Source organism: Lineus longissimus, chromosome 12 (assembly GCF_910592395.1).
Source record: "Lineus longissimus chromosome 12, tnLinLong1.2, whole genome shotgun sequence".
NCBI classification, from domain to species: domain Eukaryota; kingdom Metazoa; phylum Nemertea; class Pilidiophora; order Heteronemertea; family Lineidae; genus Lineus; species Lineus longissimus.
Window position 1 is genome coordinate 5991728 of NC_088319.1, and position 14831 is coordinate 6006558.

The window sequence follows — 14831 nt, forward strand, 5'->3', positions numbered from 1 at the left end:
TCAATGCGCACGCATACGTGCATTTAAGATGCTTTAAGTACATATGTCATTGAAACAATGATGGTTGAAACTCCCATAATCCTAGTGAAGAAATTGAGAGTGAATTTCCTTATTTTATATCCTTAGATGGAGATGTGTCTTTCCAAGACTCCTCGATAGTCAAGGCCAAGTGGAGTGTGAGTGATCCGGAGTCCGGTATACAATACTGTCAGTATGCAATAGGTGAGGAAATGCAATAATAATTAAATAATTGCCCATCCAGGGTAGCTAGATAACTAAAGCCAACGACCGAGGTTGGCTTTTCATGTTATTTGAAAACCGTAAAGGGCTAGGGTCAAGGTCTTGGTCCAACTACTCAATGGAAATCTGCTGATATTACTTCATTTGGAAACTTAGCTAAGTTTCTGGAACGACATTATACCATGATTCGCCTGTGTAATATCTTTGAAGTTAAGACATCAAGGTTGAGGTGAAACAACCCAAAATGAAAATCTGCTCATAACCAATCTACATGTACATGTTAGGACCTACAAGCCGCCTGAGAAGAAAATCTATATGCAGGTTAAAGAGGACGCTCTTTCATATTATGTGACGATCTTTAAGGTCATGGTAAAATAGCTCTTATGGAACCTTCAGAAACTGTCGACATCGCTATATCTCAAGTAGCAAGAACATTTAGTCCAGCCATGCATGTTATGACACAGATTGTCTGCCCATCTTATGTCTTAATGACATAACTTTAAAACTGTATTGACCTTAGAATTTCGATTTCTACTTTTAAGTCGAATTTTGGTTTTAATTGTAACCATTTCGATATGTCGCACCAGCACCAACATTTATTTTGTTCTTTTATAAATATATTGATATGTACGTTCTTTATTGGAAACAAGGTTCAACCCCAGGTGCGCTTGATATCAAACCGTTTACTTCGGTTGAAAATGATGATCGGGAAATATCCCATGCTTTAAATCAGTCGTCAATGCCAGCACGAATCTACACTACAGTCCGATGTCACAACTTTGCTGGTGGTACTACAACAATGACAACAAATGGAGTTGGTTTTGTGCAGGCCAAGCCGAGCAGCAACAACGCCTGGGTTCGAATTTTGACCGGTTCTGAAACAATCTACCCCAACCATTGGAGCGCTGTTAAAAAATTCCAGAGCCAAACAGAAGAAATGTTTCTCCATTGGGATGGATTTAGTGACCCCAATGGAATAAGGTCTTATGAGGTGGGTCATGTTTTCGATATCAGCTATGGACATAAGATCACACAACACAACTTATTTCCTGATGTTAGAACTTAAACTGTGTACTTCCACAGCCAGAAAACATTCAACACAAATAAGTACATAGTGTACACCATGTATGACAACTCTTGTTTTAGCTTGTGATAGAAGGCACGATTTTAAACAGGTTGAGGAAGATTGTCCGCCTGTAAATGAAGTAAATCCCAGTATATGAGCTTAATGACATTTCCGGATGGTTACATCAGATAGAAGGTGCGATTTTCATCATCAAGTTTATAAAGTGACCAAGGCATAGAGATGATTAATCGTATTATCAAAATGAGAGGAGGTCAATCTGGTAATTATGAATCAAGTGCATCCTCTGGTCACTTGTTTTTAAAAGGAAATAAACGTAGGACGTCATATACTGCATATCGTCAGCTCAGTTGTATTGCAATTTTGTCAAAATTGATTTTATTATTTTAAATTAATGCACATTCAATGATATTTGATTACAAGTTTCCATCGTACTTGTAGCTATACATAAAAACTCTCCTCAAAACAAGTGCATTTTCATTGGGTTTTGAATCTTCGATTCTTGGAACATCCAAAATGTCAGATACCACTAGTTAACCCTTAGCTGACCATATGTAAAAACAGTTCAAGGAAATGCAATCTCCAGAGCTGTGTTCGCTCTTTACACAAAAATAATGTGTTCAAATTTAGTGTTTAAATAATTTTGATCAAAATGTAACATGCTACATGTAGTTACAATGCAAAATGTATGCAGTATATTATATTCAATGAGACGCAATAGTATGGCAGTTTGAGTGTCAAAGGGGAAAGGAGACGCAATAGTATGGCGTTTTTGAATGTGATCGTTGTACCGTTTCCCTCGGACAATGTGAGTGTCCGAGAGGAAAGGAGATGCCGATTCGTCAGGGTGGTGCTGAATAGTTTACAAAATTGCATCAAACGTCAGTCAAATCATGCAATCTTCTTATCATATTGGCAGGTGAATATCCGTAACGTTGGGAAGACTGGCCCAATTTGGGATCGGTGGATTGACGTCCCCAGTACTATGACCTACATGAGGGCATACAACCTCGGCCTGAAGAATGGTGGGACATATAAGGTTGCCGTACGCGCTGTGAATGTTGTTGATAAGAGGTCCGAGGAAGTTGCCACAAAGGTCATGGTCTCTCGTGACCCTCCAAAAGTTAACAACGGTAGGTAGGAGGTGGTCAACACGTGGGATGATTGCGACTTGTTTTACATGTGTATTTAAGGTAAAATGGGGTATTCGTAGCCCCGGTCAAATTGTAGCCCCTGGCAATGTTTTTGATTCATATTATTCCGGTAAGCAGGCAATTATTCAGCCAACCCAAGCATGGATATGAAAGAGGTGACTCTTGAGTATCACAACATAAATAGTTTTGGATTATGCAACATGTTATGTAAGAGCTTTGGCTATAAGAAGTAAACAAATCAGACACATGCACAAAAAAAATTGGGATCGAACTTTTTACAGGTCCGAATTTTCCACACTTGAAGACCATTGATATATTTGAAACTTGGTTCAGATAATCAGTATTGAGTGTAGAGAATGTTGTATGCGGCATTTGATGTCATTATTAAAAGCAAATTTTTCAGAGACACTTTTCTGACCAAGGTACCCTCGGGGTATTTGTAGTCCCTATAAAAAGCTCTATATATCCTGTCATGAAAAATGAAAATGCTATTTTTTTTATTCTTATACTCGAATTATATTCTTTGATCATAAATCTATCCGTGTTAGATACAATGTTAACCCTTTATGTACCAATAATGATAAATTTGTGGTTTCGTACTAGTTTATCTAAAATTATTTCGAAATAATGTTAATATTTTCAAAGTTACTGGTGTCTCTAGTTAAAGCCACACCATTGTCTAGAGAGCAGCATTTCTACCGGTACATTGCATTAGCATTAAGTGGTGCCAGCTATACACCTTTCCAGAAATAGGGTGCTGAGTGTCCGAAATAGTGATGTCAGAAGGGGAAACTAGGCCTTATGGTGGAGGGACAAAGGAGATAGTCATGGTTGACCAACACACTAATTGAATGCCTTTAATGACGGACAAGGGGGAAAGAGTTAGTTCCAATGCAAACCACCATTTTCGGGAAGCAGGTATAGTTGGGGTTGATACATGACCCATTAACTGAAACTACAGTTTTTAATGGCGCACAGCAAGACCGTCAGTCAATTCAGAATATCACAAGCAGTTGTCTGACACAAGCTGTAATGTACAACAAAGGTGATAGATAGAACTTTGTTTTTACACCAGTTTAAAATCAGTCTGATTTGCGACGATATTGTTTAAATTGTTGGTAAGTGATTGCATCAGACATCACTTAATGTGTTCAATAAATATCGTTTGATACCAGCAAAATCTCGTCGTCAACTTAGATTGGAATAATATTGAAAGCTTTATTACCAATAAAGACCATAAACCTGTGAAAAAAATGTTCTCATACATAAAAAAACATGCAATTTTAAATTTTAATCAGGGGCTACAAATACCCAAAGGCCACGTGGTAATTGTAGCCCCTGACCACGAGTCTTGTATTGACTCTCAGAGGCATTGTATAGATTAAGTGCCCCAAATTGCAGGCTGTAAAATTGGAAGAGGTGCCACCACAAGATGCAGGCCGGTTTTAGTGAATCTGCCTGAAAATCTTTTGCGCAACCAAAATTATAGGTGAAAAAGGGGCTACAATTACCCCATTTTACCTGACTTGCAAGACTCTCAGTTATGTTACATGCATATTGATATTTCGTCACTGTTGATCATTGGCAGGAAGAAATTTTGGCATGGGTGGGTTTTGTATATAAACGTATGGTAAAACACATAGTTAAGTTTTTATAAAAGACCGATTGAGTTTGATACACATTTTGGCCTTCTTCAGATCCATTTAACATGTTTAACTCAATAGATGGTGGGTATAATTTCGTTTTCATTATGTTTTTAAAACGTCATTACACCAAGAGGAAAATCTCTTGGTTATGCTAGTATGTCCTTGGTCACGCACATTTAATAGACCCACATTCTTTTAATTAACAACATAGGTGTTATGTTTCGCCGAGCATTGCTTTTATTTATTATAATAGAAAGCAGTGAAAATATTAACCAATATTGTCTGAATTTTAGGAAAGGTACCAGAGTTGATGTGGAGCGACCGAGGCCAGTCTTTCACTATGGACTGGCGGAGCGTGTTCCCACAGGAAGCTGTTTTTTCCTTCGTAGTCTGCTTTGGAACGGTCCGTGGAGGTGCAGACATCAAGAAGTGGCAAGAGACGACATTGACCAACATGACATTTAGGTTAGAACCAGACCTCCAGACGATAAGCACATTCCACACTGCCATCACAGCAGTTAACTTGGCAGGGCTGTACAGCACATTTGTATACACCATTCCAAAGAGCGAAATAAAACCGAAACCTTAATTCAATTTGATTTATAATTTCACCTAAAATACGAATTTACCATTTTTAGGAATTTATTTCGTAAGTTTGATTTAAAGCTGAACTGCATGCACAAAACCAGAGCGTCCCATGCGGCAATAGTAAGAAATTCAAACGATCGAAAGGTCCTTCTGAATACGGCCTGAAACATGATAGACTTCCAATGCTTCGATGCGCTTGATTTCACAAACCAGCAAGCCAGAGGACGATGCGGACAGTCTCGGAGAATTATGGAAGAGAAAAAAAATCAAAATCTTCTCCAGCGATTCGAACACGGGAACTCGTGCTCAGAATACGAACGCTCTAACCGTCTGAGCTAGGGGGGCTTTCTTGTGAACTGCTGCCAGCAAATATATCTTATATGAATGGCGATTCTGGTTTATTTTTGAGAGATGAACCAGAAATGTTCTCAAGTACATATCATGGAAGAAGACACAAGACAAAGGTGAACATTGCTAAGAGAAAACGTAGACTCCGCATACAGAATCACGCACAGCAAAGAAAAAAAATGACTTTCTTCCTGCAGTTGCCCACTGGAAGCCGCTCAAAGATGTTGAACAAAGATTACACACAAATGTTTGCTCATTCTATAAAGGCGTATAAAACGACAGGCATTTCAAGCAGCGCAGAGGGCTTGAGGATAAGAGTGTTGGCAAATAAAACCAGAGGTCCTGAGTTCGAGTCTCGATGAGAGGACCTTTTTATTTTTTTCCCTCCAGAATTCTTCAATGAAGACCTTCATTGGTTGCCAGTGGTCTTGCGCATCGAGTATAAAATTATCAATCTGACACATAAGATCTTGCATGGAAGGGCACCCGTTTACCTAGAACAGCTTGTGAAACATCAGGATATTACTCGTCACACACGTTCTATGGATGTAAGTTCAAGAAACCTGGCCGTAAAAAGAACAAGAACAATCTTTGGTGATCGAAGTTTTTCAGTGTCCTCTGCGCGATTATGGAATAAACTTCCCAATGACATAAAGGCGATTGAGGATCAAGACACTTTTCGAATGCATTTGAAGACTTGGCTGTTCAATGGACATTATCGGTAAAAATCAGCTGTAAGCGCTTTAACAGCTGAAACGTTCTGGGAAGCGCTATATAAATGACAGACTTATTATTATATTATTATTAATTCTCTGCGAAGGTCCGCATCGTCCCACGGCTTGCTGATTTGTGAAATCAAGCGCATCGAAGCATTGGAGGTCTATCATGTTTCAGGCCGCATTCAGAAGGGCCTTTCGGTCGTTTGAATTTCTTACTATTTCCGCATGGGGTGCTCTGTTTTTGTGCATGCAGTTCAGCTTTAAATAACATATTAAACAACATGCAGTTCTATGTCAGTTCTTGCCCTTGATTGCAAATTGTCTTGGCAATGATAAGGGCACGGCTATTGGAATGTTATCTAAGGAGATAAAACTCGATGCGTGTGCATTTGGCCAGCGGAGATGTAGTTGAATCGCCGAGTCTCTGCAGGGCCGGAGTCGTTCTTACTTGCACCAGAATACTTTATTTGCACGAACATCTGGTACAATATTCCCTTTGTATATAACTGGCGAATTATCTATGAAATCAAGGTAAAGTGTTTTTCATAGCGTTCTGGCCAAAGGTACTCCGACAGATGAACACAGGAATGTGACCAGATCACATTAGCCAAACCAATGCTCTTTCACCCTGCTAGCTATATAAAGCCGGTCAACTTGGACTCGGCCTTTCCATACCCATAAAAAGACCGAGCTAACACCCCGGCTATTGGAGTACCAGCTATGGTAGGATGTGGGCCAAATGCGCAGTCGCTATAATTTTGGTTCCCATGGCCGCGGGAGATCGGTCCATTAGGTGTCGTGTCGGTTTGGACATTTACACTTCCGCCGTGCTAAACGAATCCGAAGCTACCCCAGCGCCGCGTATCGACAACGATAAGATTCAGACTAGCTTTCCCTACAGTATTAATGCAAAATTGGGACGGGTACCAGTTGGCTTGCATAGCAACATGGCGCATGGTTTTATCGAAAATTCGAACTTGTGGGAAACAAAAAATGGACGGGTTAAATACGGTGAAAACAGCTGGAAGGGGGTTGTAACGGTTTGTACTTATTGTATTTTCCTCCACTTATGATTATATGTATAAATTACATTCCAAACACTGATATTCTTTAACAAATGTCCAACTCGATCGCGTCATCGAGTCATCGAGTCGAATACCACACGCCGCCCAGGTCTGTGTAAATACGCTATTTGTGATCACACTATGAGGGTATAACAATGACAAGATATCAGCCATTAAGTAAATTTGGCAGATCTATCGAAAAAAAACCCACCCATAATTGGCGTGTAAGGCACTTTTTTATTACATTGTATTTTAAATTATTACAAGATATATCAACTATAGTGTTAGTCATTCAATAAACAACGTAAGTGGTATTAGTATTCAAGTTACCTTCTCTGGTAAAGTTAGGCGCTTCTTGAAAACAAAAGGGAGAAAAAGTAGAAAAAAGCTTCTGATATCTATAGAGAAATGCTTGCATAATATCTAGAATTGATAAGAAAGACGGCATGTGGAAGCAATATAGAGTAATTCATCTTGTTTAAGGTTCCGAATTCTGACTATAGAGTTTTTTACGAGACATATCGACTTCAGTTGTTTATGTCTTCCATTATTATTTCATTATGTAATAATGTAGATTTAGGCTAAAAGCTAACTCGACATTTTAAAAAGTGCACTTGTGCACGCTCGGCAGACGGCAATATGGAGGCAATATAGAGAAGTACATGTAGTGCGTACATTTCGTTGCGCCTCAAGGTACTGTGGGTAAAGCTTTCGTGAGAGGTGTCAGAGTTTGTTCACGCACGCAGGGCCCCCTCACGGCGCCTTTCGGGTCGTGGGTGATCTGTCTGTGTCTAACCCCCAGAGGAAAATTGAGAGGATCAATAAGATATGAACGAGTGTATGTATTACACTCGGCATTACTCCATGTAGGCACTAAGAAAAAATCTGATATGGACTTTTCCTTAATCTCTCCTCAGAACCTTCCCTAAACCGTACTGAGTGATCTACGCGAGGGAAATGGTTACATTATGGGATGGTAGTACATATTTAGTGAGTACGCCCATTAGGCGCATACACTAGATCTCTATTGTGGTCAGCTGGAGTCTGTATATTATGTCAAATGATTAAAAAGTGATTTAATAATAACGTTGTACCCGAAATCTGTGTCTCTTAGTTATTTATCCTTTAGTTGCACTTTACAACCGTCTCACTCGGTCATTAAACTTTCCTTTTAAGGAAAATGCCGCACCCCATTGTGCCCGTGTTCACAAATTCGTTAAATAAGGAGTCAATCTGATCCTTAGACCCGGTGACTGATTGTGACAACCCTAATTTGTATTATCATCACTTACTGCCAAATCTCTCAGACACCCAAACGTGCGACCGTGACACAGGAAAGACCTGCAGGGATGATACAAAATATCCAAGAATAGAATAAAACGTCCTGCGTCCTTCTCGTTCTTTTGATGGTAATGACCTCCAAGAACCTCATAACATCCGGTGTCAGGATTTGGACAGTGTCACACGACAACAACAAATTTAACAACACAGGCAGACTCGGGGGCAGATGAGTGTGGATATTCCGCCAGTCATTTTATTTCGCCAGTCACCAGTCACCAGCAGTCACCAGTCATTTTTTTTAAAGTTATAAATTCGGCACAAAAGGCCAAAACCAATGATTATAGGTTAAAACAAATACTAACATAAACGTTTTCCTGTGAATACAAAAAATCCCCCCCCCTCTCACAAAAAAGAAAAAATGTATCGTCTTGACCGGGACTCGAACACACTCTCCCTGCTCGCTCCCTCCCGTCAATAATGCATGCGGTAAACAAAAATTTCACCACACAGCTGGTCATGATTTTATGCATATAAACGCGCAGTGCAGATTGCGGCCTTTGTTTTCTAAGAATAAAATGTTACACGGTATTTAATTGGTTTTGATCTTTTGTAAGCTTTCCTCTGGTTGGTTAGTATTGGATTTCAAACTTCGAATTTCAAATTTCTATTTTCGGATTTGAAGTTACCTGGAATGAAATTGAAACTTTTTATAACCCAACGCTTGTGATGAAGAATGGGAGAAAAGTAAAACAAGTTTATGCGCTCAGCGCGGGTATAGGTCGATACAATTGTGAACAATAATGCGTCAGCTATTGTTTACACGATATTCGTTGGACATCATGTAGGGAATACGATATTAATCACACGGCATTCGTCATTTGACATGGTAGTCCAAGCCACACTCACCCGTACATTCTCCGGTGCATGTTCTCTAAGTTCAGCTACGACTGCCCCATGTTCAACCAGTCGAGGGAAGTTCACTTCAGCTAGGCCTTTGTTCCCATCAGTTGCAATTAAAAGGGTGACTGTGCATCCTTCCTTCGGGTTTCCTCTCGATGTTTTTATTTCGACGTCGCGGTTACCTGTGTTATCCAACGAATAATTAGGGGGGAAATCATATCGCACAAATGTCTGGTTCATGTTAAATAGGCGTCGTTCAGAATAGTTCCTCTCCTCCACTCTTCGTTGAATAACATCCCGAAAGTCAGCTACCGGCTGAGCAGCGTTTTCAGGAATTTTCTTAGAATCCCTAGTGCATCTTCTATAGCTGATGCGATGTCTGAAATATGAAACGATCAGTTTCAAAGAAAAAAGGAAATGCGGATGTGGGAGTAGTTTTAAGTGCTCTAGAAGAAGCCGCATAATGGTATCCCAAAAACATGAATACCATTGGGTTATCGATTTGTCCATCACTAGTCATACTAATGGTTAACGTATGGCTACGCTGTAGACTATATGAATCAGTGAGGTTGTTGTTTTCAATTACACCCATAAGTAGAAGTAAAATGTAACATTGCACTGTTTATTCACATTTCAGTCAGTGGTGTACTTGATGTTCATTTTCTTGACATTTCCCCTTACCTTATCATAAAACGTTCAAGCCAGTGCGGAGAGGCTCTGAAATCCAAACACCGAGGTCGAGACATTTCCAACTGCGCCCTCTCATCGCCAGGGATGTTGTCCCCCATCGTCGGAAAACCCTACCGGCTTGGTCCTTTAAGTCTTGTACAGAGACTGGCAACTCCTTCCACGATACCATTCAACTGTGGAATCTTCGATTTCTGGCCAAATACCTGAAATGATAAAAGCTTCAGTACCACCATACATGAATGCTGTAGGACAACACATTTTATCAAACAGTTCACATTCACCTTACCCGACCCCCCCCCCCCCCAAAAAAAACAAAACCCCAACGAAATTCAGAGTTCAATCCATGCTGTATACTGTGTACGCATCCACATAGCCACCTGGCCTGCAAAATTAGGCCTAGGCCCAGGCGAGTACAATACATGGAAGGTACACAATAACCTGGGACCATTTCATTGAATTAACTATCGGCTGACTTTCGCAAGTGGTCTATTACGAGCGCATACGGTTCGAACCCAGAGCTTCGGCTCCAAAGTATGGTTCCACTGCAAACTGAGTTGATGCCGAACTCGGTAGGCCTACTTGCAGTGGACAGTGACATCCCTGTAATTCTAGAGCGTTAGATTCAATAAAAAAGGCGTCCGACGCTCACCGTTCCCCAATTGACGGTACCGACTCATCCGTCTTCGCCGTTGACATTCTTCATGCGCACCCCTGATGTCATCCTCGTTACGAATCCAGTGGCGGAATGTATTAACTCGAATGTTACGAAACCTGGCAAAGTCGGCGAGAGTACGCCCTTGGTCGTGTCCTTCAAGATGAGCCAGCCAGTACTCGTCCATATACCGGATATTTTGCTCCAACGAATAGGCCTGGAGTCGGCGCCTTGGAGGCGCAGGATCCACATCCATCGCCATGCACGTACATGTGCAGTGCCAGGCGACGAATAAAAAGGAAAAATAGAATCTCGCCTTGCATTTTGAATTTTAGTCTTCAAACTGTTGAACGCAACTTTCGGAAGCTCAGTCAATGCCATGAATGCGACAAAATTCTGTGTAAGGCCTCTCGATGCAATGTCGTAATGATCGTTAATGGGAAACGCTAAGAAAGAATACCCTGTGCTAGAGAAAGGCCCATTTAACCCTGCGTTCATGTAAGAGTATTGACAATGGCTATTCCATTGAAATCACTATGACCCTGGCAGCGGTCTATAAAACTTAGAAAATTTCGAACGGGTTGAGGCCGAAGTAAGTGGGATTTTCCCGTATATTCCTATTTTTCATAGTGCGAAATCCCATTCTGTCCTGGGGCTTGATAACGGGTAACCGGATGTCTCGGATCGGTTTTAAATTTGGATCCAATATGAAGACACCATTCCTATTAGCTTCTCAAGCACTACTGAATTAGGCAGCCATTTTAGTCACACATGTTCTGTGACAAAAACCAAGCAACACCCAGCGAATAGGATGTTCTGGCGATCAACGAATTGACAAGATGACGATAAGAACTATGCCAGAGGTTAATTACTTTATGAAGAGGACTGTATATCTATATGGTACAAGCTATCATAAGATACCTACAATTCACTACAGCTGTAAATGCTTCAGCCTAGAGCCAGCGGCTCCGTACTAGTTTTACACACGATTGCGGTGTCTCTTCTCCGGCATCTACAACAGGCTATCCTCCGTCTCGTGTTCGATTGCAGACTTCGGTATTCCAGCCCGTAACGTCAGTAGAAGGGCGTTGTAGATTATATATATATATCAAATTATCTTCCCGCCAAGGGGAATATATCAATACAAGTTTTTTCCGCTAAGGGATATATACTAAAATGCTTCTCACAACTCAAAGCGTGCTACAACACAAACAGTCTGTAACATTGACTCAGGCTGACTGAAGCAACCTGACCGCTAGCTAGGACTATATAAATGACTTCGACTCAACCGGTTCTGCCCAGATGGCAACAGACTAGTCCTAACTAGCCGGCAGGTCGTAACAATAAACTAGCCAGTAAATTAAGAATACTATACCGCCACGGGTATTCTATAAACGGGGAGGGACGTCAACAGCAAGGCCTCGTCCTTCTCGATCTCTGCAGGGCGGATTCGTCCAAATCGTCAACACGGCTTCTGGCGTAAGCGGAGAGACAGTGATGGAATCACACCCACTGGCTTCTAACTATATAACTATCAAACAGTCACCTGAATTCAACATACACAGATTAAAACGTGGGTTAACACAACATCTTTTTAGTCCCAAAATACAACTGGGTTTTATATAATGGTTTTCCAGAAATCCGTTCGCACGGTCTATAATTTTTAAAGTCTATATAACAGGTTCGAGTATGTCCAATAACACCAATGAACTAAAATACTAAACGATAACGATTCATTCTAACCGAGAATCAACAACATTACAGCCCATTCATCGAAAATAGGCCTAAAAGAGTGGAGTGGAAAGTTGCTCAGGTCGACCTGATCTACGCGAGCCTATTCGAAGCACCTGGTCCGCAAAGACCAGAATGCACCTTCAAACATTATTACACCCCCCTTTTAGACCCCTTCTCAAACTATAGAAAACCATGTCAATTAAATGCACAGATAGCTATACATTAGCGAGAGGAAGACACAAACTGGTGATACGTTTACAAACACAGCACGATACACACGGTCAGTGCATCGGCCGTATACAAATGTACGTAAAGCGTGAAAGGCTTCACACCGGTAAAATTATGGCATTTTCCATTCTATCGGTAAAGTACGGCGTGAATCAATCATAAAAACGTTACCACCATTTCAACGCTGCTTCAACCATTTCAACCATCTCGCTACGAACTTCTGGGCGTTGTCATCTATAGAATAGTACAGAACCGGCGGCGATCCTCACTCAATCGCGGACGGAGTCGAAGTGCTGTCTTGAACACACATGCCCATGGGTGTTACCTAAGTCTCGCCAACATCTCGCAAAATCTCGGTAAACAATTTTTTGGCGCGGAAATAATAATACAATAACGGGGTCAAACCGGGTCAAGGGAGAAGTCAGCTGATCGCAATAACAAACGATCACTGATCGTCACAACATAGGATCTATAGCCATTGCTGGGTTAAAATATCCTTATTTTCAGAATTCGGTACCTCGTGCTAGAAAATGCTTCCTCGTTAATTTCCTGCTCCTCCTGCGTGTGATTATACATGCGTATTCATGAGAAAAGGATAGGTAAAACTCTGCCAAATAGTTGAGGAGTCTGATCAGAAGCCTACCAACGTGTGCTTAAGGAGTTAGGCCGATTTCCAAAACCGTCATGATCAGATGAACTGTTGATTGGGCTTGAGAAGTTTGTATGCGACATATACGGCAAGTCGAAGCTCACAGATAATGCAGACGCTAGATATACTCTACTCAGACATAAATGCTCTCCAACCATTACATCTGAACCTATGGAGAAGTTGATTGGTGCTGACTACAGCCTGCTACCGCCTTCGAAAGCCGTTCTTCAGCAAAAGGTGATGAGGACTAACTACGTGTATTCGCTTTTGAAGAGTGCTCATCTTCTCAATCCTGCTGGAGACGTCCATCCTTTACAATGTCGATGGAAATCGAAAAGTGGAAAAATGAACATTGTGTGGTTTGAGGGACAACAAATGCCTAAAGACATAGAAAACAACATTGAGAATATTGACGAAGCAGCTGCTGATGAAGAATGCTTTGATGACAGCGATTCGGATGAATCAGATCAGGAAGATGGGGAATTTGACTGAGTGGTTTCGATCCTGAATGATTTGTGTCATAACACTTAACGAACTAACCACAGGTTCGAACTGAATTTTGTAGACCCTTTGATAGATTGAATACCTCAAACCAAACATTTGAATGGCGGATCATTGTCATGTGATGAATTTTCATGAAGATATTATATCGCTTTGTATTGCACGTAACTTTCGCCTAATTATTATCTTTACCGTTTGTTTAAAGAATCATTCCTTGTTCTTCATTATGTTGGACTTAAAAGTACCAAATACCTCTCTGCTTCCTAATCCAGGCATTTTCTGCCCCTGAAATGGAATAGTGGTTCAAAATCAGTGCTATTTAAGATGGGGCGCAAATTTCAAGTAGCACCCTATTTTTGGCACCTTTTGACCTCAGGTGACATAACAACGATGCTAATTTGCATATTTTTGGTTTTATGTGATAGAATAGTTCAATACAAACATTTTGAGTGAAAAATCATTGTTTTATGTTGGATAATCGCTGGCTATTGTTTCCCCTTTCCCAGAATTTCTCACAACAAAATTCACCACTACCAGTCAAAAACATGCAATTTTCATAATAACGCACAGGCTGGTTCTTGTAAGATTGCTTTTTCGGATTTAGCAAACAATTTCACTTCAGAAATGCCTGGACGGGATTGCACACCAAAATATAAATGAAACGGTGTTATCTCTTTGACTATTACTTTATTGCAGATTTACTACGAACTGTAGAACAGAAAAATATCGCGTGCAGGATAATTTCGCGAATTTTGCGTAGGTTCTACTTGCTAAATATTCAGCTGGGAAAATCTCTTGCTTCTCAGCAAGAATTCCATGTCATTATTGCCAAGTTTCCACAGACGCATTGCATCCAGAGGCGCTGTGTCGATCTCAGCTAGTAAACCATTATAGTCCATTCGCAAATGTTATGTCCGCATCGTTTGGGGCTCTGGAGGGCGAACTACTGGTCGGATTGCATTCAAAATAGATTTTTCTTGATCCTTGCCTCGATAAAAAACATAATTTTAAGGATTCAGCATTCTCGATGCAGAAATAAAAAAATTCTTCAACGAAGTCCAATGGTCATTTTGAGGGTCCCCTGGATAGGCCATATATATTTTGTTTTTGGATATTTCTCATCCATTCTTGGCACATAAGTAGATTGACGCAAAAAATAATAACCCGAAAGTTTCAGCCAGACTGGTCGAGAAATAAACCGTACAGAGCAGAAAATGTCCGAATTCAATGCACCACATCAATGAACTGAAAGCATACAAACAAATTATTTCGTTACCATGGTTAGTAAAATGAAAAAGTCCTGTTTGAAAAAGTCCTGTTTGGTTTTGAGCTGATCGAAGACTAATAAAAACT

At 40.6% G+C, this 14831-nt stretch overlaps 1 protein-coding gene across 1 annotated transcript; it reads left to right on the plus strand.

Moving 5' to 3' along the window:
* The first annotated feature begins 144 nt into the window (after positions 1-144).
* Positions 145-4713, plus strand: LOC135497254 (uncharacterized). Its single transcript, XM_064787016.1, has 4 exons — positions 145-222; positions 891-1231; positions 2244-2457; positions 4418-4713. Exons 2-4 carry the CDS (start codon positions 980-982, stop codon positions 4711-4713), a joined length of 762 nt encoding a protein of 253 aa, XP_064643086.1. The 5' UTR covers positions 145-222; positions 891-979.
* Positions 4714-14831: the final 10118 nt, after the last annotated feature.

Coding starts and splice junctions, on each gene's coding strand:
- LOC135497254 (XM_064787016.1), top strand. CDS start 980: ATGCCAGCACGAATCTACACTACAGTCCGATGTCACAACTTTGCTGGT. Junction 1,232..2,243: donor ATGGAATAAGGTCTTATGAG/GTGGGTCATGTT, acceptor TCATATTGGCAG/GTGAATATCCGTAACGTTGG. Junction 2,458..4,417: donor CCCTCCAAAAGTTAACAACG/GTAGGTAGGAGG, acceptor TCTGAATTTTAG/GAAAGGTACCAGAGTTGATG.